The sequence below is a fragment of the Loxodonta africana genome, chromosome 11, assembly GCF_030014295.1.
Source record: "Loxodonta africana isolate mLoxAfr1 chromosome 11, mLoxAfr1.hap2, whole genome shotgun sequence".
Lineage (NCBI taxonomy): Eukaryota > Metazoa > Chordata > Mammalia > Proboscidea > Elephantidae > Loxodonta > Loxodonta africana.
In genome coordinates, this window is record NC_087352.1 from 89,462,289 (window position 1) to 89,488,818 (window position 26,530).

General features: G+C 38.7%; 1 protein-coding gene across 1 annotated transcript in view; it reads right to left on the minus strand.

The window, feature by feature from the left end:
- Window positions 1-26,530, minus strand: part of THOC1 (THO complex subunit 1) — a 62,190-nt gene that overhangs the window by 14,132 nt on the left and 21,528 nt on the right. Inside the window, exons 10-17 of the mRNA XM_003406365.4 lie at window positions 21,507-21,615; window positions 20,362-20,493; window positions 4,759-4,859; window positions 3,012-3,078; window positions 2,765-2,815; window positions 2,609-2,679; window positions 1,281-1,376; window positions 710-775 (exon numbers count right to left, since the gene is read on the minus strand). Coding sequence (XP_003406413.1) covers window positions 710-775; window positions 1,281-1,376; window positions 2,609-2,679; window positions 2,765-2,815; window positions 3,012-3,078; window positions 4,759-4,859; window positions 20,362-20,493; window positions 21,507-21,615 — 693 coding nt within the window. The remainder of the gene's footprint in view (window positions 1-709; window positions 776-1,280; window positions 1,377-2,608; window positions 2,680-2,764; window positions 2,816-3,011; window positions 3,079-4,758; window positions 4,860-20,361; window positions 20,494-21,506; window positions 21,616-26,530) is intronic.

Sequence of the window (26,530 nt, forward strand, 5' to 3'; positions counted from 1 at the left end):
CAGCCAATGAAAACTCCGACCACAACAGTCCAATTCCATTGTGCATGAGGTCGCCATGAGTTGGAGCCAGGCTGACAGCAGCTAACAACATCTTAGCTTGAGGGTTTCTTTACAGGGCTGGCAGTATAAATTCAAACTGTAAGACTGTGTGATGGCAGACCTGTGATTATAATTTCTCAGGGAATACTTTTTCATTTCCACCCAGAGCCCAGGCAGAAATGCACGAGCTTCCTCATTTGCTTGTGCCAGTGAGCATGTTTGATGTTTCCCCCTAGCCTACCCTTCTTTCACAGATAGTGTGGTGTTTCAAGGGTCTCTGCTTTATTCAGGGGAAACTTGGTTACAACTTCATGCAGGCCCAACGCCTTACCTTCTATCCTTTTGTGGCTGTCGTAAAGCCCAAGTTCCCTGGTTCCCAGGATTGGGAATCACCTCCACTGTTCCCCAACTATAAGCCACCACATCAGTTTATAGGCTTGTTCTTCTGGTTTTTGGTCCCCTCTTCTATTTTGACCCTTATTTTCTTGTGATTTCTAAAATTATTTCATTGGCACTTTTAGGTATTTTCTAGTGTGAAGCCATATTCTGAAAGGCCGAAAGTAAACCACAATAAACTCTTGCATTCACAGCTGAGAAAAATGCTCCATTTGACTGTACTTCACATTTGAGAAAAGCAACAGTTCATTTGAAAAAGATATTTTAAACTTGCCTTGTCTCTGATTTACAGGCTTCCATATTATCAGGACAGAGATTCCAGAGCCTTGTTAGCTCCTCACTACAAAACAGACAAATAAGTAAATATTTATAGCCACCATCCTCATATTCCTTAAACCTAGATAGAAAAACATAACATAAACAGTGGATTTTTGGGTGTTGATAGTGAGTTTTGTTTTTCATTCATGATTTTTGTATTCAATTATTTAAAACATTCAAGCACAATAAGAGGCAATGAATAGTTAACTAGAAAATGATAGAAACTCAAGGATTGTGGTACCTTACCACAACTAGAAGTGAGCCAGATCAATTTAAACAACATGTTTACATTGTCTGCGACACGGACAAATGACATAGCCTAGAGCCATGGATTTAGGAAGCAGGGGACAAAAATGAACATTTGTAACTAGCTGCATGAACTCACATAATACACAATATAGATCGACAGTTTGCTTTGATCATCTATGTATGTGTGGAACACAAATTCATATTACGTTAGGATATGAAAAACTGGAAAGATCTTACGGCAACATCTTCAAAATATTACAATAACCAAATTAACCTACTTTCCCATCAGAATTTTTTTGTTGGGTCCTTTCCCTAGGAAGTCCTCTGGTGCTGTTCTCTTTCGTACGATTCTCGGAGGCTTGGAATCTGATGTTCTGCAGTAAACAAAAGCCACATTATTTTTGGAATTACAAATGGATAGCAGTGATGGAAGAGTGTTCAATGTGAAAGAAAACTTAGTTATTGTTTTCTTCCTAAAGATAAGAAGCAGCCCTTATGGCATAGTGGTTAAGTGTCTGGCTGCTAACTGAAAGGTTGGTGGTTTGAACTCACCAGCCACTCTGCAGGAGAAAGACTTGGCAGTCTGCTTCTGTGAAGATCACAGCCTTAGAAAGCCTACTAGATGGTTCTACTCTGTCCTACAGGGTTGTTATGAGTTGTAACTGACTCAAAAGCAATGGGTGAAGAATACAGAAGGTTGACAGAGAATATAGAAGATGACAGAGCAGTCATCAAGCATAAGATAAAATACCACACAATGGGGCAAACTACAAGGAATAAATACACAGCATTTTTTTTCAATAATTAAAAACAGACCAGTTCTGGGAACTGAATTTACATTTGTGGTAAAAAAATTCAAATTGAAGTAAATCAAAGTGGTTGTATTCTTATAAAGTTCAGCTTACGTATTTTATATGAAATATATACAGTCATGTGTTGCTTAACATCCATAATATGTTCCGTGAGACAGGACGTTATGTGATTTGGACGTTGTTGAACACCGTATGATATACACTGCCTCCCCGACTGCTCTGCTGAGGATGCCTGGCGACTGGGGGACTTGCCCTGTGTCCCCTTCCGTGGCAGGCCCCACCTCCGCACCCTGCTCACATCTGCCAGCTGCCACCACCTCCAGGCTCCACAATCCCAGGCTGCCCTGCAGGCCCACACAGTGCCCACTGGCTTTGTCCCCGAGGCAGCCACTGTCCAGCGTTGGGGGGACAAGCAAATGCACCAGCATGTAGGGCACCAGCAGCAGCGTGAACTTACAGTACTCTTGGTGTCACTACTGCTGGGCCTTCATCATTCACCGAGCCCCCCCGGAGCAGGTCAGGCACCTGTCCTCTCCCCTGCCTCAGAAATCCTGTCCTGTGGCTGGTCTTCCAGCCTCTCTGGGTCCCTATGGGCCTGGAGGAGCAGAACTGCCATCGCTGTATATCCACAAGGGGAACCTCGGAGGCGGCAGAAGCCACAGACATATATGCGGTGGGATGCTGCCTGACCGGATGCAATGTGGCGTGACTGTATATTCATAACGTAAAGTGATCATGTCAAACTGTATTTTGAAATGCCTTTCTCATATTTTTTGTGATGATTATATATTTACCTTTCTTTCACAAAACTGGGACAGCCTTCATTTTTCCATGAGTTCCAGTTTTCTTCAGTGTTTAATATATGCTGGCAAAAAACAAATTATATTTGCATGACGGAATCTTTGAAATTCTATTTAGTGCTAAGATGACTGTAAATATAAAACACATACCTCTACCATCTTTGAAAATCTTTCTCCATCGGGGGGGTTTTCAGATAGTAGCTGTGATTAGAAAGAATATACTAAGCTTTCAACAACTTTCTGCATCATAGAAGTGGTTTGTAGGCAGTGAAGCAAGGAGCGTTTGTGGTCTTGTACCTGAGCTTAACTTTATCCTTATTTTCCTATTTGGGGCTGAAACAAAGAAAATTCTAAATTTTCATTTTTTCAATCATGGGTTGTCGCATGTTGAACTTACTTGATAGACCGATTTTGTAGTATCTTCAATCCAGAGTGACTGCTCATCAGTTAAGACATAGTTTGAACTAGGAAACAAAGCAATAATAGCACACTTGAGTTACTACGATGCACGTTCAATTTTAAGGTTCATATACTGCCTTAAAAAAGTACAAGGCATGTAATATATAAATTAGCCATACTGTAAACAGTGCCAAAAACTACCAAGACAAGAAAAGCCACAAATGAGAGGATTATAAGAGAAGATTCTTGTACCTCATCCTCAAGATAAGAGGGTTAGAAATTAAGGCAGAAAAAGGGATAAGGAGAATAGATCATTCAATTAATCTGATCAGGAATAGAGCAATAAGTGTTTCCTAAAATAAGTTTAATAACATGAGACTGAAAACCTCTGAGACAATATTAACATATTCCTATACATTACGCATGGAAACCCTGGTGGCTTAGTGGTTAAGTGCTACGGCTCTTAACTAAGAGGTCGGCATGTTCGAATCCGCCAGGCACTCCTTGGAAACCCAAGGGGGCAGTTCTACTCTGTCCTATAGGGTCGCTGTGAGTCGGAATCGACTCGACGGCAGTGGGTCATACATCACGCATAGTCCCATACACCACAGACAGGGCATGTTATAGTCTTTTGCAACTCATTCAGAATACAATGGAAAAAAACTCCAAATTCTACCAATGGCTGAAATAAACTGCTAATAAAACAGATAAACCAAACCTGTTGCTGTTGAGTGGATTCTGACTCATGGCAACCCCATGTGTCACAGGGTACAACTGCTCCACAGCTGTCATTAATTAAAGTCTCACCATGCACTAGGTGGAGCCTTGGTGGCACAGTGATTAAAAGCGTGGCGCTAACCAAAAGGTCAGCAGTTCGACTCCACCAGACATTCTGTGGAAAACCTATGGGGCAGTTCTACTCTGTTCTATAAGGTCACTATGAGTCGAAATTGACTCCATGGCAATGGGTTGGTTTTGATTTTGATTATGCACTAGGTGCTTTATGGCCATCTAATAAATAATGACAGACTACCATGTGCCAAAACCCAAGCATTTTACATGCATTATTCATTTAATTCTCAGAACAGGTATGTGTACACAGGAAAACGTGAATCAATAACTTGCCTAAGGTCACAAAGCTTGAATTCAAACATAGGTCTGCCTACAAAGTCCTTGATCTTTCTATTGTTGCACCAAACTTCAAAAACAGAACGGAGGATCAGAATTAACATGTTTGAATGCTTACAGCATGTTACCTTAAAATTACAAGTCTGAAAGAGATAAACCACAGCTTAAAAAAAAAAACCTATTGTCATCAAGTTGATTCCAATCCATAGCGCCACCAGGGCTCTAGCTGGCAAGTGATAAAACTGGAATTCAAAACTAGTAGGCAGTAAAGCCATAGCCTTTATACAACTAGTACAATATTGCTCTGTATATTTCACAAAAATACTATCGAGTAGCAATGAACTCCATTCACAGAAAGGACAAGGGGAGATGGTCTGTGCTACAACAGCAGTAGTCAGAGAGCAGTCAGATCCTGAATAGGCATGAGCCCTAAAGAAACAAACTCCTCTGTGTATCCATTACTTCTAGCAACAGCCCCGTTAGCTACGTCTGCTGCAAAAGAAGAAATTTAGAGATGTAGCCCTTATTCATAAACTGGGTCCAACACACAAAATACAATGATAAGCAAGTCCTCTCTGCTGCTGTTTATCAGTCACTTACTGCCCGTATTAACTTACCTTTTGAATTTGACCTGCCCCTTGAGATACTGGAATAAAATGAGATACTGCAACAGGATGTGCCGACGAAAGTTACTGTCACTCAGCTGTAAATCCATCAGCTACTCAAAAACAAGCACACACACACACACAAAAAACATATTAAAATCAAGTTTTGCCTACAGGCACAGGTTAGTCATGCTGCTACAGAAATGGAAGATTCCAATTCAATTCAAAAAACATCTGTTGTGAGCAACTGCATGTGGGGTGGTACTGCACAAGCCCAAGGATGGGGCAGCGCAGATTTCTCAACCATTCTGTGTGGTGAGAAACTTACACTGGTCAGTAACAACATTCTATCTGCAGTCCTGAGATCAGAAATATAAAAAAGTTAAGAAGAGCGTGGCTGCCACTTTCCTACATATAAAGAAATAATGGCTAAAGAAGAGGTTCGCATGGATACCAACAGCACAGTATCAAGGGGTGTCACTCGTTTTCGCAGCCCTACAAAATGCCTGCAACAGAGCTGGTGCTCAGTAAGAAATAAACAAGAAGCAATTAGAGGTAAAGAATAATCTGTGAATGAGACTTTTTTTTTTTAGATTTTGGGGAAATTGAATTCTATTTGAATTAGAAAAGACTTGAAGTTCATTTATGAGGAATGTGTTCTTCAACAACCCTGTCATCTCAATGGCCTTACTGTCAGAGTGATTTCCAGTGATGAGGCAAGTCATTCTGATTATGTCCATATAGCTCTGAAGGGAGAGCTGAAGTCTGTATCCACAAACTCATGCTGGTTCTGCCTTCGAGACTAAGCAACCTGGGAAGCCTCCTTCCTGTAAATGAATCACCAGTAAGACACCCGAGAGTCCTTGGGATTGGTTTCTGGTTCAGTGTCCAGTTCCCTTGGCTGTGCTTCCCATGATACCACTCTGCCACTAACACAGTCTAACACTCACTGCCACTCTGTTCACTAGCAACCTTTCCACACTGCTGCTGTGCACACAAACCCCATGTCTTCTTTTTAAGAACTATGACTGCCCTTCCAGTCAGGGATGCCTCACCTGTAGAGACTGAATATCGGATTCTGTTAGTTATCACATGGACTATACCATCCCAAAGCGGCTGGAGCCCGGGTGGCTGCTAACCAAAAGGTCAGCAGTTTGAATCTACCAGCTGCTCCTTGGTGGTTCTACTCTGTCCTACAGGGTAGCTGTGAGCTGGAATCAACTTGACAGCAACAGGTTTGTTTTTTCTGGTTTTTCCCAAAGTGGCTAATTTGGATAGCATGCCATCAGTCTTCCTTACCCAATTGCTGATGACTTTACTGCCCTCACCTAGCTCTCCATTCCTTGACCTTGACTCCAGTGATCCTTACATCTCCTCTACTCTGGCCACACACCCCCATGGCCACAAGCTAGACCTCATTATCACTCAAAACTGCTCCAATGCTGAAATTTTTAATTCAAACCCTATCTCACTACAACCTCCTATCCTTCCAGGGCCACCATTCAGTTGCTCCCAATATACTGAATACTACACCTTACTGAGATCACAAGTCTCTTGAATCTTCTATTTTCAGTCTAATACTCCCGTGCTGTTTTTATTATAACCCCCTTTTAGTCTAGTGGGTTGGTGGTTAAGGTTTAGATCAGTAAATATTTTTTTAAAGGGCAAGATAGTAAATATTTTAGGCTTTGTGGGCCAAGGGGCAAAAACAAGAATATTATATAGGTACTTACATAATCATCTATAAATGTAAAAACCATTCTTAGGTCATAGGTTGTAAAAACAAAACCAGACAAAAAAAAAGTGGGGGGGGGGGCCAGTGGGTTTGTGGGAGGCAGTCTAGCAACCTATCTCTTCAATCATTTTCCTGCCAACTTCTTCAATCTTCTTGTCCCATACTTCTGTCACATCTAGTGGACAAAACCTCAACTTTGGCTCAAACCAACTGTTGTTCACCTTCTCCACACCAACGCACAGAGCTCTATCTACGCTGCAGGTGGAGCAGCTTAAGAGAAACCCCGAATCATCCAGCTCTGCAGATGGTAACACTGCTAGGTTGTCTTCAACTGAAAAATCTTTCCTGTCTAACCAGTTTTATTTTCCAAACCTATTCTCTCTTCTCCACAGCAACTATTTCAAACCTTTTACATTTATAAAAAACCCTACATAACACCCCTCTTCCTTCACTGAGGAGAAAAACACATTAAGTTGGAAGTAATTTAACTTCTTGATTCCCAAAACTGTATCAGCTGGACTGATACCCTTGTTTTCCTCATTTCCTTCTGTCACATCTTTACGGCTAAGGGCAACCCTTCTATCTGGATATTCCTATCTCCCTAAGAACTGAGTCCCATCAGTTAACTCCCCTGTGTGTCCAAACTCTTCTTTCCAAGCTTCTTTCCATAAGCATTAAATAACCTCTCAAGAGGTCCACTTCCTCACCTTATCCTCCCTATAACAACAAAGCTTCGTGAAAGAACTACATTCATTGTTTCCAATTCACCCCTCAACCTGCTACAATTAGGGTTTCTCATCCACCAAGAGACTGAGTGTTTTTGCCAAGACTACCAATGACTTATGTGTTGCTAAATCCAATGAATACTTTTTATAGTCCTCACTTTACTTGATCCTCCCATGAAGTCATACTTTTCTAGTTTTCTCCAATCTCACTGATCACTTTTCAATCCTCCTCTTCTTCTCTCCCCACTTCCTTCTCCCTTAACTGCTGGTTTTCTTCAGGATTTGGTCTCACGCTTTCTTCTCCTACACTCTCTCCTCCCTGACTGATCTCATACTCCACGGCTTTAATTACCACTTCTAAGCTGGTAAGTCCCAAATCTGTACTCTCAGTCTAGATTTCATTCCTAAACTCTGGGTCCGCACACTTAACCGCCATTACACATCTCTACCTGAATGCTCAGTCGACACTTGATCAATTTTCCCCACAAAGCTTGCTCTTTTCCAGTGTTTGCTAATTTAGTGAGACCACCACCATCCATCCACCCATTTGTCTCAGCAATTCTAGGAAAGTTTCCTGAAGGTAGTGGCATCTAAGCTGTAAACAAAAGGAGCAAACCTAAAGTTGGAGAGTAAGTGGGAAGCAGAGAAACAGGAGGTATGAAGATTCTGAGCCAAGTAAGAGACTGGCCCATTTGAAGAATCTGAAGTAGTTCAATACACCTGGAATGGAGATGTGAACTTCTGGCCGGAAGAGACAAACCCATTCAAAGTGGCTAGGCACTCTTTACTAACTCTTCATTTACCTTAAGTCCCCTCTACCACATTTATTTTTTATACTGGAAGACAATTTTTCTTGATAGAAACAATGGATTGAAAATAGGGGTAAAAAAAAGACACACTGAATCAGAGCAATGGGAAGGGACTAATGTGATCATTAGTGTTGTTTCATGTTATACTCAAGGAGGAGCCCTTTTGGCGCAGTGGTTAAGAGCTACGGCTGCTAACCAAAAGGTCGACAGTTCGAGTCTGCCAAGCAGCTCCTTGGGAACCCTATGGGGCAGTTCCATTCTGTACTATAGGGACACTATGAGTCAGAATTGACTTGAAGGCCATGGGTTTTGGTTTATATTTAAGGAAACAAGGTCCAGAGAAGTTATCTTGCAGAAGTAATTTTTAGTGACAGAGCTGAGACTAAAACTGACACACTTAATTGTACTCTTCCTTCCATAATATATTTTCTAATTCTACTTTCCTTTCATTATTTTAAAAATTACACCATTTACATCATGCAATGGGTAAGACATTTCTTTGTTGTCTTTGTTCCTTGAACAAAGGGCCCTTTATTGTTCTTAGCTTTTGCGGCACATCTTAGACCAGGTCTCGACCTTCCTGGCACTATTCTAAACCTAAAAAGGCTCATGCTATTCTCTTTAATCATCCGTATGTGCCTTTCTGTTAATCAACTGTACATGTAAACAACATTCCCGTTAAAATTAATGTGAAGTATGAAATCTTCCATTTGTGTCTTTACCACAAAAATACTTAAAAATCTGCACTAGAAGACAAAATACTCGGCACACACTCATTAATTAAAATCTAATTTGTCACATTAGCATATCAGGATGAAATGATCTAGGTTTAAATTATTTTAAGTATTTCAAATGTTCCAAAAGATAGTTAAGTAATAAAACATGCACACACCCAGTACATTTTTACTTGTTTACAAGGAACAGAGTATTATAAAAACTGCTGGTGCTCCCTCCATACACCCTCCTTAGCCCCACTCTCCTCCCTCTGTCCCTCTACTATGGTAACCAAACCATGTACTTGGTGTTTATGGTTCTTATGCATATTTTATGCTATTACTTTGTATGCAGGTATCTATAAATATACACAAATGCATTTTTGCATTGTTTTCAAACTCTATACTGTTTGTATTATTCTGCAACTATTATATCTTCACACACTATCTGAAATTCACCGAAGTTAATACATGTAGTTCTAGTTCAGGGATTCGCAAACCTTTTCAGTAAGCGTCGATTAGTAAATATTTTAGGTTTTGGGAATAATATGGTCTCTGTCACAGCTCAACTCTGCCACTGTAGTGCTAAAGCAGCTATAGACAATACGTAAATGAATGGATGTGGCTGTGTTCCAAGAACACTTATTCGCAAAAACAGGAGCTAGTTTGCTGACCCCTGCCCTAGTCATCCATTTTCAGTGCTTTATAGAATTCTACTGTGTACATTTACCATAATTTACTACTCCTTGTTATGAACATTCAGGTTGTTTCCAAACTTTCGCTTAGAATCACATCATTTACAAACTGTCCTACAGGGACTCTTCTTATCTATTTCTCTGTGTGTGTGTGTGTGTGTGTGTGTGTGTGTGTATAAAACTGCTATGCAAAGTAGTTGTGCCAATTTATACTTCAACCAGCAGTGCACGGAAGTTCCCATTTTACCACACCTTTGTCACTATCAGTTATTGTTTGGCTTTTTTAATGTTGCTGATTTGGTGTGAAGTTGTAATCTCGTTACTTTAATTTTCTTGGCCACTAGAGGTGTTTAGCTTATAGGCTAGTCAGGTTTCTACTTTTCTGAATTACCTGTTCATATCATCTTTTCCAGTTTTCTACTGGGTTGATTAATTACTGGAATTCTTTTTATTAGTTATTGGAATATTCTGAATACTAATCTTTTTAGTTATGGGGGGCAAATACCTTTTCCTAGTTTGTGCTCTGGCTTGTCTTTTCACTTTGTCTATGGTATCTTTCACTATTTGGCAGTTTTACATTTTAATGTTAAATGTACTGATTTTTCCCTCACTATTCGTGCTTTTAGTGGTTCAAGAAATCTTTCCCTATTCCAAATACATATTTTACATTTCCTCTAAATGTTGACAAAGTTTGCTTTTCTCATTTAGACTTTTAATTAACCGGGGAACTGATCCTTGTGCATATTGAGGTATCGGTTAAATTTTATTTTTTCCATATGGACGAGTTGTTGAAGCAATTTTATTTAGAATGATTCTTCCTTTCTGCATTAATTTGTAACGCAATCTCTTTCATATATTGTCTTCCTGTATTTTGGGCTTTCTATTCTGCTCCAGTTTTTTTTTTCCTTTCTCTTTCATACGTGTACTAATGCCACTTTGTCTTAATCACTATACTTTTATAGGCTACAATATCTGATAGGGCAAGTCCTTCTTCAAATTTTTCTTAGTTACTCTTGGCTCTTTAATTTTCCATAAAAACATTAGGATCACCTTTCAAGTTCCTCAAAAAACCCATTTGGATTTTGATTCAAAATACATGGAATTTATGGATAAATCTGAGGAGTAACACTTTTCGATTTTTGCAATTTTCTTCTAAAGATTATTCCTAAGTACTATACAATTTTCATTCCTATTGCAAATAATATTTTATTATTATTGGTTTATAGGAACACTACTGTTTCTCTTGTAACCTTGCTGAAGTCTCCCTGTTTCTAATAGTTTGTTGGTTCTCTTGGATCTTCTCTGTAGACAATTATGTTGTCTTCAAAGAGGGACAGTTTTTTTTTTTCCTCTTCAATACTTACAGCTCATTTCTTTTTTTTTTGTTTTGCTTCCTTTTATTGAAATGGCTAGGTCCTCCAGTATAGTGCTGAACAAAGCTATAGTTAGCTCTTACACATTAAAAAAAACCCTCTATTTTCAAATACAGTATATCCATTTGTTATTGGTAATATTGTTTGTTCAGGTACCGTTTCACTTCTTTCTTTGTTCAAGTCTGCTTTTCATTTGTTTGGATACAATTTTTCTTTTCAAATAAACAGCTTTTGGTTTTGCTGATGTACCTATAGTTTCCTTGTTCTATCTCATTAACTTCTGCCAGTTATTTCTGGAGTCCTGGCGGTGCTGTGGTTGAACAGCTTAGCTGCTAAGCAGAAGGTCGGCAGTCTGGATCCACCAGCCGCTCCTCGGAAACCCTATGGGGCACTTCTTCTCTGTCCTATACAGCCTCTATGAGTTGGAATCAACTCGATGGCATTGCAGACAGGTATAATTATTTCTACTTTCATGAGCCTTATTCTTCTCTTTTTCTAGCTTCTAGAATTGAATGCTCTATTTATCATCACTTTTTTGATTTTTCATGAATGCATTTAAAGTTGTAATCTTCCCTTTCATCATTTCACTTTATTTGTAACCCACACATTTGACATATTTTATTTTGACACGTAGCATCTTTCTAACATATTTGGAATTTCCATGGTGATATCCTCTTTAATTCCTGGGGAATGCATTTTTATGTTTCCACAAATTTACCTCTTTTAAAAACTATCCTTTTTAACTGTTTTACAATTGAATCATGCTGTGGCTACAGAATGCATTCTGCGTATGAAATTTGCTGACTTCCTTTATGACCTAGTACACAGCCAAATTTTGTGACTGTTCCATGTGTACTCAAGAATGACTGCCTCTATTTAGTTGTGCACAGGTTTCCACGTAAATATTATACCATTTATTACTTTCATTATTCACATCTTTCATACACTTAACTAATCTCTGGTCTGTCTGGTCCATCTGTCTGTGACAGAGCCACTTTAAAATCTGCCACTGTAATTGTGGATCTGCCAACTTCTCTTAATTTTACAAGTTTTTGTTTAATGTATTTCGAGGAGGTATGTATTTAAAATGCACATAATTTAATGGTATCTCTTAATGGCTCATTTATTATGTAGTGTCATTCATCCTATTTATGCTTTTTGCCTATTTTACTTGGTACTTATATTACTACATAGCACATAGCTTTCTTTTTTGCGGAAACCCTGGTGGCGTAGTGGTTAAGTGCTATGGCTGCTAAACAGAGGGTCGGCAGTTCGAATCCGCCAGGTGCTCCTTGGAAACTCTATGGCGTAGATCTACTCTGTCCTACAGGGTCGCTAGGAGTCAGAATTGACTTGACGGCACTGGATTTGGTTTGGTTTTTTGGTTTCTTTTTCACAGATATGCCTAGTATGTCTCTTTCCATCCTAATATTTCAACATTTTTTGGACAGTTTTGTTTTAGCTATCTATTTATTCCTTGTAGATACGAATTATTACAAGCCCCATACTCCATTTGTTAAAATTCTTGTGTTCTTGTAAAAAGACCAGACTTAATGGTCTGACTGAGACTGGAGGAACCTGGAAGCCATGGGCCCTGGATGCTCTGTTAACCGAGAACTAAAACCATTCCCGAAGCCCACTCTTCAGACAAAGTTTCGATTGGGCTATAAAACATAAAATTGTACTAGTGAAGAGTGTGCAGATACGTGAGACCAAATGGGCGACTACCGTCTGGAGCAAGAAGAGAAGGCAGGAAGGGACAGGAGCTGGTTGGATGGACAAGGGAAACCCGGGCAGAAACGGGGAGTGTGCTGTCACATTACAGGGACTGCAGCTGTAACCATGTGTGTACAAATTTTTGTATGAAAAATTAATTTGAGCTGTAAACTTTCACCTAAAGCGCGCACACACACACACACACACACACACACACACGCACACAAAACCTCTCGTGTTCTTTTCCACATAGTAAGTTTTAAGCTTCTTAGGTCTGCTTTTTTTCCCTCTTAATTCAATCTAATGGAATTACAGTGCTGGGATGTGTTTTTTTCACTGCAAGAAAGGACTAAGACTCCAAACCTCATTAATCAGAAACTGCTACCACCTCCCACTCCCCTGCTAGGGGGGCAAACATACCAATGCTGGACAATATTGCAAATTAAATGATCTACAAAATATTCTTATACTAACTGGTAAAGTTTTTAATTATCTGTATTTTCCTAAAAGAACTTCTAAAGAAACTGAAATTCAGATACAGAAAAAAATGAAAAGTACCCAGCCACTACACAATTCCTATGTGTTTTTAACCTAAGTATCTCTGACCATTTATCAATACATTTGTTCTTCATGATTCTAAAATTAAGATGGTAAAATCAATTAATACACACATGTTAAACACGCTTGATAAAATTGTTTTAAAAACCAGTTTTAAAGCTTTAAATAACACTGTCATTAAACATATTGTTTGATATAATAAACACACATAACAAAATCTATTTAAAGTTAATAAACGTGTGTATAACAGAGAAACGAGCCAGATTAACTAACAAAGTTAAGTCTCTGAGTATGCAGTCTGTTCTCAAAGGTAGTAAAATGTTCTTCACCCTTTATACAGTCTGTCCAGGAGACAGTAATTAGAGAAAATCACAAGAGAATATTTTCTTCTCAAAAGTCTGTTAACATTTATAAATATGCTGATTTCAGTATGACTCTGTATAAATTATGACCACATAATGCTGTAAAAAGGATGAGAGTTCTCATTTCTGGAAAAGCTAAATTTTTTAACAGTCCTTCTGCTACAGCTATTTTTAACTTATGGAACTCTAACGTAACAAGGCCGGGCCATTTCTTATTCTCAGCCATGTCTGCTCTTATCTGACCAGTCTCCTCGGCCAACCCTTTCAGACTTTGTCTTCCAAAATTAGGCTCCAAATCCAGAAAACAACCCCTAGAAACTGGCAGGTATCTTTTACACCAGGATCTTAGTATTCAGTCTTTCCTGGATGGTTACTTTCTGGCACCAAAGAATTTACTCCCTTATCTTCTTGTATAGTCATGGCTTGACACACACAAGCAGGGATTCTAAAAACAACAGGAATGATAAGTATGCTCTAAATTTTCCAGTATGCTCAATGATAGTAAAAAAGCTGCTCTATTTGTCAGGCCTCACAGAGTAGAAAAGTGTCACAACGGAGAGTGTAGCTCATGTTTTCTGCCTAGAGGACCATTTCAGGTAGATTTTATTCATACTAAAAAATGTCAATCATGAAAAGGTTTTGAAAATTGCATCTATCTTTTCAAGATGGGTAGAGGCACACCCATATGCTAAGACCGACATGACTGTCAGCAACTGACTTCTAAAAGATTTCAAACAAACTGCAAAGTTTTTAAAGCTCTAAAGATTCATCAAAACCTTCATTATCCGAAGCACTTGGATTCAGCAGAGATAGTCAAACATCAAAATGGGATTCTGAAACAAAACAATAAAACTAACCCAAGAGTTTGTGCGTAGTTCAACTAAAGTGGCTAGCACGCTGCTTGTGCCTCCTAGGACAATGAGGTCCGTAGTCAACAGAAGACTTGCTCTCTCTCCCCAGGAATATTACTGGTAACCAATGAGGTTTCTGTCGCTTCTCCAGTGGCTACCCAAAGCACAACACTGGTGTTCTAGATAATGTCATCTTAGATTATTTCAAAGCCTTGTCAAATTGTTCTAATCACAGCTTCAAGAACCCCTACCAGTTGACTCAGATGGACAGTGTCAGGACATAAAGCTTAGATAGGGCATTAAAACTCTTCAGTGAAAAATACCACTCCAATCTTGCTGAAGGAGCCTATTAAGTCCTGCTGTGCACTCTACTGGTTTTTAAAGTGTAAGCTTTTCTCACCTTGGACCTATATGCAAATGTTAGCCACATCCATTTAAATGATTTTTGCTATTAACTTCTTTTTCTCCCTAAGCACTGAGACCAATGATCTAGTGTCTACTTAAATTCCAGACCAGGGTGACAACTAACAGGAAGTTAAAGTCCTAAAACTGCCTGGAGGGCTGTCTCTACCTCTTGCCTGCAGACAAGGAGAACTCAGCCTCCGTTCCAGAGGGTCCAAAACCTCCCAGACCTGAAACAACTGATGAGACTTCTGACTTCATTTGCTCCTAAGGAGGCTGTTACTTGTCTCAAAAAGGATCCGGCCCAATTTTGCCTTTACTACATAAAGATTCAGACTTGGCTACCTCTCGTATGGATACAAAAAGTACAAAAAAAAAAAAAAAAAAAAGTAAGGCAGAACCACTGTATGGATAGCTTTCTGCTAGGAACTTTTTTCCCTGAAAAAATGATCAAAAGTCCTACTATTTGAGGCTTTTTGTGACTGACAGGTTGATAACTGCAAGCTACTGAATGCTTTACCTGATCTGTTTCATTTGGTCATTGAGTCTCAACTGTAAAGTGAAGAAAAGGATTTATTATTCTGAAGGACTCGGTTAACAACCCTGGAGTCTACGCCTAATTACTAGCACTGTACTTTTTACTAATTACTGGCACTGCACTGTACTATGTATGAGAACTCAAAGACACAAAAATATATTCCTTTAACCATCATGTGCTCAAATCATCACGGCACTTGAGTAAAGGTGGTTTTGCTTTTACACGCTAGGAGTGCTGAGGAAGGAATCCCTGCACCACCAGTGCCTTTCCCTTGGGACGCTGAGTTAGACAGTTAGTGGCGAAACCCTCCCTTAACATTTGACTATGGCACTGCATTACTCTTAAGGAGCTGGCGCTTCTCCACTTCACGCCACTAAAAAACCCAGATGTCTCAGCATACACTTAGCTAACATCCTAATGACAGCCCTGGGTTACTCTGCTCTGCTAACAAAGGAAGTGTCTTGTTGGGAATTAGTGTTTGCAATCATGCCCTAGGCAGCACACAAAAGTGGCTCTTGTAAATTACAATGCCTCTTTGTTTCTAGGGGAAAATTCTACCTAGAAGAATTTATACCTATGTAGCTGTCACATCACTGGCTTGCCTCTAACTATAAAGGTCCCATCATCTGTGCCATGCATCATCTCCTGACTCTCCCGAAGGAAAAGGCTGGTTGAATTCACGTAAGCAAGATACACCGGGTAATGAAATTCCCATCAGGTGTGATTACATGCTGTAGTAAAGCGAGAAAAGACCTAGCTGTGTAACGACAAGACCATTTTTCTAAACCTGCCTATCACTGGAATGGTGGGTCACAGAACCATGCTCCAAATAACTAGGTACCTTTAGATTTCACTTTAGATAGCTCCCACTGGCAAGGAATAATGCACCATATTCCTAGAAAACCAGAGTTTATCCATATTTATCAAACATACATCTAGCAGAAAGTTGAGAAGTAACCTCAGACTGAAGACTGTTGTTGATAGGTGCCATCTTCGGTCTACTCATAAGGTTTTCCCTATGTGTCTGTCAGTTTGTCGTACTGCGGAGGCTTGCGTGTCGCTGTGATGCTGGAAGCTATGCCCCCAGTATTCAGATACCAGCAGGGACACCCATGGCAGACAGGTTCCAGCTGAGCTTCCAGACTAAGAGAGACTAGGAAGAAGGACCCAGCAGTCTACTTCTGAAAAGAATTAGCCAGTGAAAACCTTATGAACAGATTGAAAACTAGGATATATTTACGTGAGATGGTGCTATAGGGAATTTAGTGGGTTTTAAACACTGGATAAGATACTACATCATTGCAGGAAGGCTTCTTTCAGTGGAGCAGTAAAGCTTAAAATATTAAACACTTTTAATGCTACAGGTAATACATTATATTTTCACTTGAATATTAAGTAGTAAACACTGGAAATACACACAAAGTTTCTTACGTACAACTAAATTTAAGATAAAGTCGTTGTTTTATTGTTACAACAGTAAAGTAAACTGAAGATGCAAAACATTACTTGCCTCATATTCTACTTGTTAAAATTCTCCTGAGCCTCTTTCCTTTTTCTATATTGTTTGTGTTTTAGGCTTCTCAGAGCTGCCTTTACCTCCCTTATGGGTTAACTAATGGAATTCCAGTGCTTAACCCTGAAACCTCAGGCTCTCAATAACCTGCTGTTGAAAGAAAGCTCAGAATGATTCAGAAAAAGAGACACTATAGGAAGTCCCCTAGGTTATGAAATTTGCCCTCACTTTGAAACGACTGAACCAACCACTTCTCACAAATTCACCACAGTCACCTTCACTTGCCGCATGTGCAGCTTTTAAATCATTGAAAAGGCTTTGAGCCTTTTCTTACACTAACCTGAGGGGGACACCTGAGCCCTGGTGGCATAGTGGTTAAGAACTACGGCTGCTAACCAATAGGTCAGCAGTTCGATTCCACCAGTTGCTCCTTGGAAACCCTATGGGGCAGCTCTATTCTGTCCTACGGGGTCACTATGAATAAAGAAAGGCTAAATAAGAACCACATACACATGTTCCGACTTACCTACAAATTCAACTTAAAGACACACTTAGGAATGGCTTTTGTTCGTAACCCTGGGGCTGCCTGAACTGACAAAGCCAGTTCTGATAAAGTGGTGAATGGAAATGGTTCAAAAGCATCAAGTTTACACTCTTAATAAAGTGGAGATACCTCTGAAAATGTATAATCCTGCTGTTTTCTATTATTAAAATGTCCTGAGAAATATTATTTGTACAAGAAAATCTTTTAAGATGTCCAGAGTTTTGAAATAGCTGTCATGTCCTGAGAACGCAACCTGTAACTCCTAAAAGTCTACCACTTTTATTGGTTGTTTACTGTGTAACTCTTTTGCCCTGATAACATTATTTAAATTGACATCTCAGCTTTGTCAAAGGTATATACCTTTGGGAAGAGTCTTAGTTAAGCTAGGAGAAGACCCTTAGGATTTACTTCTCCTCTTTTACAAAGGGTAAAATCAAAACTCGGAATTTTTTATTCAAACTGTTTGATATGCTTGTTTCATTTAAATTAATACAGAAAGTTGGATTTAAAAAACATCCAATCTGCTAATCTGTCTTAGTAGGTAAATTAGTTTATACTTGTTATTACTGATAGATTTGGAATTATCTGTACCCTCCCTTTTGCTTTTTTTCCTCCTTTCCTATCATCTGCTGAATTCATGTTGTTGTGTGCCATCGAGTCAACTCTGACACAAAGCCACCCTACAGGACAGAGTAGAACTGCCCCATAGGGTTTCCTAGGCTGTAATCTTCAAGGGAGTAATCGCCAGGTCTTTTCTCTTGTGGACCCACTGGTGGGTTGGAACCACTGACCTTTCAGTTAGCAGCTGAGTACTTAACCATTGTGCCTCCTTGGCCCTTGTTGGATTTATAGTCTATATTCCCTTCTGCCTCCCTTTTTAAATCTTTGCTGTTTGGGAGCTATAGGATTGTTTTTTTTTTTTTCTCTTGGTGGTTATCCTTTAAATATGCATAATAAAGTCTAAAGCTATCCAGTATTACTTTCCTCCTCCTGATAATGAAAGGACCATAACATGCTTAAATTATTCATTAAACACATCCGCTTTCCCCTCTCATACAGTTATTGCCATCTAATTTTAATTCTGCATTAAAACATTCTTTTTAATTAAAAAATTTTTAGAAATCAGTTTTGACTTTTTTTAGTCAATAGTAAATTAACTGTCATATTTTTCAATATTTGTGCTCACCATTGCTCTCTGCATCCCACTCCTTTCTTATGGGTTCAATTCCCTTCTTCCTGAAGAACGTCCTTTAGTAGGTTTTTCAAAATGAGGATCTTTGAGTGGTTAGTTTTCCCAGTCTTTGAATGAAAATGTCTTTATCCACAATCTTGACAGTGTTTAGCTGGATATCTGGACATGAAAGTCTAGATTGATAGTTTTTTTTTTCCTCAGCACTTTAATATTTCTCCATTGTCTTTTGGTATCTATCGTTGGTTATTAGAAATATGCTAACAGTCAAACAGCTGTTTTTTCCTTCTGTATTTGTCTTTTTTTTTCATTGGAGGCCTTAATCCCGGCAGTTACAGCACGATGTAGTGAGGGGTGGATTTATCTTGATTCGTCTTCCTCAGCAGTTGTAGTATGCTTTTGATTTGAGGACCTGGGGACTTACTTCAATTCTTTTTGGTAGTTTCTCCACCATTTTCTTTATTTTCTTCTTTGGAAATCCTACTAGCCATGTTGGAACCTCTCAATCTATTCTTCATGGTTCTTAAATGCTTTTTTACTTTTAAGAAAATCTGTCTCTTTGTTCTGGGTTCTGCGTAAACTTCTCATCACTATCTTCAATTCACTAGTTTTCTTTCCATCTATGTCCATTCTATAGTTTAATCCTGTTTCAATGATTATATTTTTCATTTCGTTTCTGCCCGTTTGTGTTTCACAGTTTCGTGGTCTTTTTCAGTGAATGCCATCTCATTATTTCTTTCTTTTATTATCCAAAACATATTTATTTTAAAGTCTTGGTCAGATTGTGTATTTCATATGGAATAAATACATGTAAACCCCAGCAGCTGATTTTGCTGTGATCTTTCTTAGCATTAGATTTCTTTGTGGGTTTTGAAACGTTAATTTGTCAGAGTTTTGAATGGGAAGCTTTTGTTCTGGGATGTTTATTTCCCCTTCTTTCTCTCTCTGTGTATAACCTTCCCTCTCTAACAGTTTTGCAACTGCCTCCTCCAGGGCATCTGGGCCCAAGTTTGGAAAAAGTCTTATGATGATTTTTTGGAGCACCTGTTTCATGGGTATATTGGGGATTCCACATATTCAGTCACAGAGCAAGCAGATGGGACACAAAAATTCCTATAAAACCATAGCCCTTCACAGAAGATTAGCAATCTATTTTCTTAGCTTCAAGAGCAGGTAAAGTTCCACCCCAGTCCCTGGCTTCCAGCAGTGAATCTGGCTCTGGTTTCTGGTCCCATTCAGAGCATCTGGTCTCATTACTTGTAGCCAAACTTCTAGCTGCCACCACCTGCTTTGGATACAGAGTCCAGCAGGCCCAAGGCTTTGCTTTCACTCATTATGTGGCATACCTGGTCCATGAAGATATTTATCTTGTTTCTGGAAGCCCAGCTTTGTCTTTTAGGTTTTCTCTTTTTATATTTTACCTGTCATTGCTATGTGTTTGGAGCAAAGGGAATGAGTTGAAACACAGACTCAATGTGCTACCTTGACTAGAAAACTTACACAGTCCCTTAGCATTACATCTGAACAGAATTTACTTATTAAACGGTATAAATACGGAGTTTTAAAACCCCTCTTTTGTATCTAATGAAGACTATTTACAAAACATTTTCATAAATGCAAATTAAATCCTAACATGAGGTTCAAAATATATACATGTTAAAGTAATTAAACTGAATTTATTCTAAAAAAAATCTGCAGAACAGGTGTAATGTGAACAACCTCCTTCACCTCTGAAATCACATTAGTCTATCTGTGCAAGGAAGAAATGGGCTTCTCACACTAACATTTATCAGCTTTAATCAGCAATAAGAAACATTTCTATTGTACTGAAGAATATCAGCTAAATAGAAAAAAACACAGCATATATTATACTTATTGAAGAAAGATTGTACCTTTTCACTTGTTAAAAATTTTGCAAAATATACATGCTCTCCTCCTGTTTTTAATTCTTCCATTTTTTTCCTTGAGGCCTGAGTATCATCTAATTTATAACTTTTAAAAACAGCTAAAACTTCTTCGGAGTACTGCAAAGTAAAAAAATAAATTAATTGCTTTTGGCATTGTTGCCCAGTACTTTGTTCAACGCTTTTCATAATCAAAATATTTAGAACTTAATGATGCTTAATCATATAGATACACTGTAAGATAAATGAAACAAGAAAAATTGTGGTAACAAAACGGGGGAAAACACTATTTTGTGTCAGATTTCGTAGTATTATAAAATAGGAATAAATTCTCTGCTGAAGAAATATGATTTCTTATGCAGTTTTGTGTAAGGGGCAGACAGAGAAAGGAATGCTTCGAGAGTGTGTAAGAATTTATCAGTGGAATTAGCTGTTTAACCAGTTACGGAAACTTTCAAGCACTTCATATGCTAAAGATTTTGACCAAAGAAAACAATGTCAAATCCTATCCAGTTGGAGGACAATTCCAGATAATTTATCACTCACTATTTAATCTGAATTCGGGCAGTTCCCCCCCAAAACATATTGCATATAAAATAACGACTTAAAAATAATACAACACACCCACGCTACTTTTTCAGAGCTGCCTGTTTATCTTGGATTTTGATTACAACGAAAAAGGACAGCTGCTGTTTAAGTAGCCAAGAAAAAGAAATAGAGAATTTTTATGAAACAGGAGTTGAAAAACTTTCTTCTGCAAATGCCAGACAATAATCTAGGCTTTGCAGCCCATCTGGTCTCCACTACAACTACTCAGTTCTGCCATTACAGTGCAAAAACAGCCACAGACAATTAATAAATAAATGTACTTGGCTGTGTTCCAATAAAACTGTTCATACAATCAGGCAGCAGACTGGGCTTGGTCCAAGGGTCCCATCTGTAGACGCCTGTTCTAACAGGACTGCTGCAATAGTTTTGTGCAAAGTCAAGTGAGAATATTCTACAAACATTCATCAATTTATGCTGATGACACTCACTGGGTAAAAACAAAAACAGAAAAAACTAAGGCTGTAATTATTAACTTAATAACTGTAAAATATTGAGTTTTTGATAGTCTGTGATTGGCAACTCACCCTGAGAAAAGTTTTCCAAGAAATCTTCTCATAACATTGCACGGGGTTCCTGAAGTAATCTTGAAGTGACCAGAATTTTCGATATAGGTTGTAATCAATTGGAATGGAGCTAATAAAGTAAATGTTATACAAAATCAGTCATATATATTCTTTTAGAAATATCTGAGTGTTCTTAATTTTTAGGTCACGACCCCCCTGCCATCCCCCCCTCCAACACACACAAGAAGGTGATGAGAGCTATGGCCTCTTTGCAGCCCTGATGCATAGTGGTTAAGTGCTACAGCTGCTAACCAGCTGTTCCTTGGAAACTGTATGGGGTGGTTCTACTCTGTCTTCTTTGCCCAGAAAAGAACACATTCAGAAACACAATTTTGTAAACAATTTCAGGGGATTCACAGACCTCGATATGGCAGACAGATACCTATTTCCCTGTTCACCTAGCAAAGGAATCCCTCATTTTGGGTTAGGCTTGTCATTATTCTCATTATTCTCAACCTCTCTGGTGGCTAGGTGTGGCCATGTGATTAAATTCTGGCCAACTGGTTGGGAATGGAAGTCATGTGTACAACTTTTGGGCCACATTTTTCAATTTCCCCTTTTCCCTTCTCGTTGGCTAGACTGCAGATGTGGTAGTGAGCCATCTTGGGCTACAGGAAAATGGCAAACCCTGAAGGACGGTGGAGCAAGATGGTAGAAGGAACCTGGCTTCTCAGACAACTTCACGGAATAGTGCTGCCCTTCCAGCCCTGGTGCCTGTCCCCAGACTTTTATGTGAGAACAAATCAATGTCTACATTGTTTAAGCTAATGTTAATGTGATCTGTGTTAAAAGACATTACATTCTAATATGCTAAGTTAAGAAATCCTAGTATGAGACAAATGCACAGGTATGATCAACCTTTTTAAAATGTGTTTATTACGGCATTACTAATTCAACATCTAATTTGGCTGGATTACAAATCTACAGTGTTAATACACATTCTTTTAATTTATAAGTTTATAAGCAATCATTATACTATAAAATAATTTTAAATGATCTAACAAATATTTCAGACCTTATTTATCTGAGAGACTGCTTTTAACAAAATGCTCTAATGTTCCACAGCATTCAAAACAGCCAATAAAATCTTCTAGTATTACCCATGTAACATGTTTGAGGTATTAACTATTTTAGGATCTCAAATATCCATAAAAAATTTCAATATCACCTCTGCAAAAATTAATTTTGTCTAGAAAACAACTGTGTACTACCTTACCCCACTCTTTCAAAGTAAACCTCAGAAAGCTGAACCTATAGATTACAGCCAGCATTTTCTCTTAAGCTTCATGTCCATGTAAATATTCCAAAAGTAGGACTATAATTTTACAGGTGAAACAGGATGTTTGGTTTAGCAATTCCCAACAGTACTCTGATCTTAAGAGTCTTGCCTTCCCTAGTCTAGCCAGTAAAATGAAGTAAATTAATCTCTATCTCTCATCTTTGGGATTGATAAACTTAAAATTCCTTTTTCTGATGACTAGGTAGTATGAAAGGAAATATTATAGTGCTTTTTAAAGGATTATAGCCAAATAAAACATATATACTTTTCACTGTAATACTTTCTTAAAGTTATTTTTAGGTGAGAGGTTAATGTTTAAGACTGGCAAGTGCTTAGTTTCTTCGTAGATAACACAAACGGGTTAGAGTAGAAATGTGTAAGACAACTGATTAAAATTCAGTTTTCTATAGAAAATTCTGAAAAGGTATATAAATGATCTAAGGTAAAACAAAGGGAAAAGAATTTTAGTAAAACAAATGGAAACATCTTTGATGAAGAATCTAATTCATATGGTTAATATTACAAACTTAACAAGTCAATGTCATAAAATATCTTCTTCAAGAATAATTTTAACGGACTAAAGGTCTATCAATTGGCTTATCATTCAAGAAAAACATACACATGTATATGTACACAGTAACATCACTTATCTTACACTCATACTTCTCACAGCCTCAATTACCTGAAATAAATTTGTGAATTTAGAAGTAACTGAAAAAGCCCTTTATCTTCAAGGAAATAGCAGTCCTAAAGTTTATATGCTGTTTTACAAAGCCTGAAATCATCCTTAGGTACTCACTCAGATGGATTACAGTGGTTGTGAACTATGCGCCTGTTATGGATTGAAATGTGTCCCCCCAAAACCTGTGTTGTAAATTCTAACCTCTATGTTGTTATTGTTAGGTGCCACTGAGTTGATTCTGACTCACAGTGACCCTATGTACAACAGAATTAAGCACAGCTCAGTCCTGCACCGTCCTCACAACTGTTGTTATGCTTGAGCTCACTGTTGCAGTCACTATGTCAACCTATCTTGTTGAGGGTCTTCCTGTTTTTTGCTGATGCTCTACTTTACCAAGCACGATGTCCTTCTCCAGGGACCATTACTCCTGATAACACGTCCAATGTATGTGAGACAAAGTCTCGCCATCCTTGCTGCTAAGGAGCATTCTAGGTGTACTCCTTCCAAGACAGATTTGTTTGTTCTTTTGGCAGTACATGGTATATTCAATATTCTTCGTCAACACCGTAATTCAAAGACGCCAATTCTTCTTCAGTCTTCCTTATTCACTGCACAGCTTTCCCATGTATCTGAGGCAACCGAAAATACCATGTCTTATGTCAGGAGCATCTTAGTCATCAAAGTGACATCTTTGCTTCTTAACACTTTAGAGAGTTCTTTTGCAGCAGATTTGCCCAATGCAATACGTAGTTTGATTTCCTGACTACTGCTTCTGTGGGCATTGATTACGGATCCAAGTAAAATGAAATCCTTGACAGCTTCAACATTTCCTCTGTTTATCATGTTGCTTATTGGTCCAGCCATGAGAATTTTTGTTTTCTTTCTGTTGAGGTGCAATCCATACTCAAGGATGTAGTCTTTGATCTTCACCAGTAACTGCTTCAAGGCCTCTTCACTTTCAGTAAGCAAGGTTGTATCATCTGCATAAAAAAAAAAGATCCACTGCCGTCGAGTCGATTTCAACTCATAGCGACCCTATAGGACAGAATAGAACTGCCCTGTAGAGTTTCCAAGGAGCGCGTGGCAGATTTGACTGCTGACCTCTTGGTTAGCAGCCATAGCACTTAACCACTATGCCACCAGGGTTTCCATCATCTACATAACACAGGTTATTAATAAGTATTCCACCAATCCCGATGCTGCATTCTTCACCATATATTCCAGATTCTCAGATTATTTGCTCAGCATACAGATTTAATAAATATGGTGAAAGGGTACAATCCAGACATACACCATTCCTTATTTTAAAGTACGCAGTATCCCCTTGTTCTGTTCAAATGACTGCCGCCTCTTGGTTTATGTACAGGTTTCTCGTGAGCACAATTAAGTGTCCTGGAATTCCCATTCTTTGCAACGTATTCCATAATCTGTTATGATCCACACAGTCCAATGTCTTTGCATAGTCAATAAAACACGGGTAAACATCTTTCTCATATTCTCTGCTTTCAGGCAAGATTTGTCTGACCTCAGCAATGACATCCCTCATATCATGTCCTCTTTTGAATCTGGCTTGAATTTCTGGCAGTTCCCCGTTGATGTACTGCTGCAACGGCTTCTGAATGATCTTCAGCAAAATTTTACTTGTAGTGATATTAATAATACCGTTTGATAGATTCTGCACTCTGTTGGATCACCGTTCTTTGGAATGGGCATAAATACAGATCTTTTCCAGTCGGTTGGCTAGGTAGCTGTCCTCCAAATTTCTTGGCACAGACGAGTGAGCACCTCCGGCGCTGTATGTGTTTGTTGAAACATTTCAATTATTATTCTGTCAATTCCTGGGGCCCTGTTTTTTGCCAATGTCTTCAGTGCAGCTTGGGCTTCTTCCTTCAGTACCACTGGTTCTTGTTCATATGGTACTTCCTGAACTGGTTGAATGTCGACCAATTCTTTTTGCTACAGTGACTCTGTGTATTCCTTCCATCTTCTTTTGATGCTTCCTGTGTAGTTTAATATTTTGCCCCTGAATCCTTCGATATGGCAACTCGAGGCTTAATTTTTTTAATTCAGTTCTTTCAGCTTGAGAAATGCTGAGTCTATTCTTCCCTTTTGGTTTTCTAATTCCAGGTTTTTGCATACATCATTTATAATACTTTACTTTGTAGTCCTGAGCTGTCCTTTGAAATGTTCTGCTCAGCTTTTTTAAGTGATCATTTCTTTGGTATGCTTTAGTTACTCAATGTTCAAGATCAAGTTTCAGAGTTTCTTCTGACATCCATTTTGGTCTTTTCTTTCCTTCTTGTTTTTTTTAATGACCTCTTGCTTTCTTCACGTACAATGTTCTTGATGTCATTCCACAACTCCTCTGGTCTTTGGTCATTAGTGCTCTGTGAGTCAAATCTATTCTTGAGATGGTCTCTAAATTCAGCTGGGATATACTCAAGGTAGTATTTTGGCTCTCATGGATTTGCTGTAATTTTCTTCAGCTTCAACTTAAACGTGCACATGAGCAGTTGATGGTCTGTTCTGCAGATGGCCCCTGGCCTAATACTGACTGATGATATTGAGCTTCTCCACTGTCTCTTTCCAGTTATAATCCAATTTGGGAATGGGCTGTCTTTGTTATGTTAATGAGACAGGGTTTTTGTAGGGTGTGTCTTCAATCTCTTTTAAGATATAAAATAGATTAAACAAGCAACGGAGTGAGCAGAGGTGGGGTAAAAAAGATGCCAAGAGACATGGAGATCTCCAAGGAACCTGGAAGCAGAAGCTAAGAGATAAGGACCTTCCTCCAGGGCCGACAGGGAGAGAAAGCCTTCCCTTAGACCCAGCACCCTGAATTCGGACTTCTAGCCTCCTAAACTGTGACAGGAAACCCTGGTAGCATAATGGTTAAAAGCTATGGCTAGTAAGAAAAGGTGAGCGGTTTAAATCCACCAGGTGCTCCTTTGAATCCACCAGGTGCTCCTTGGAAACTCTATGGGGCAGTTCTCTGTCCTATAGGGTTGCTATGAATTGGAACTG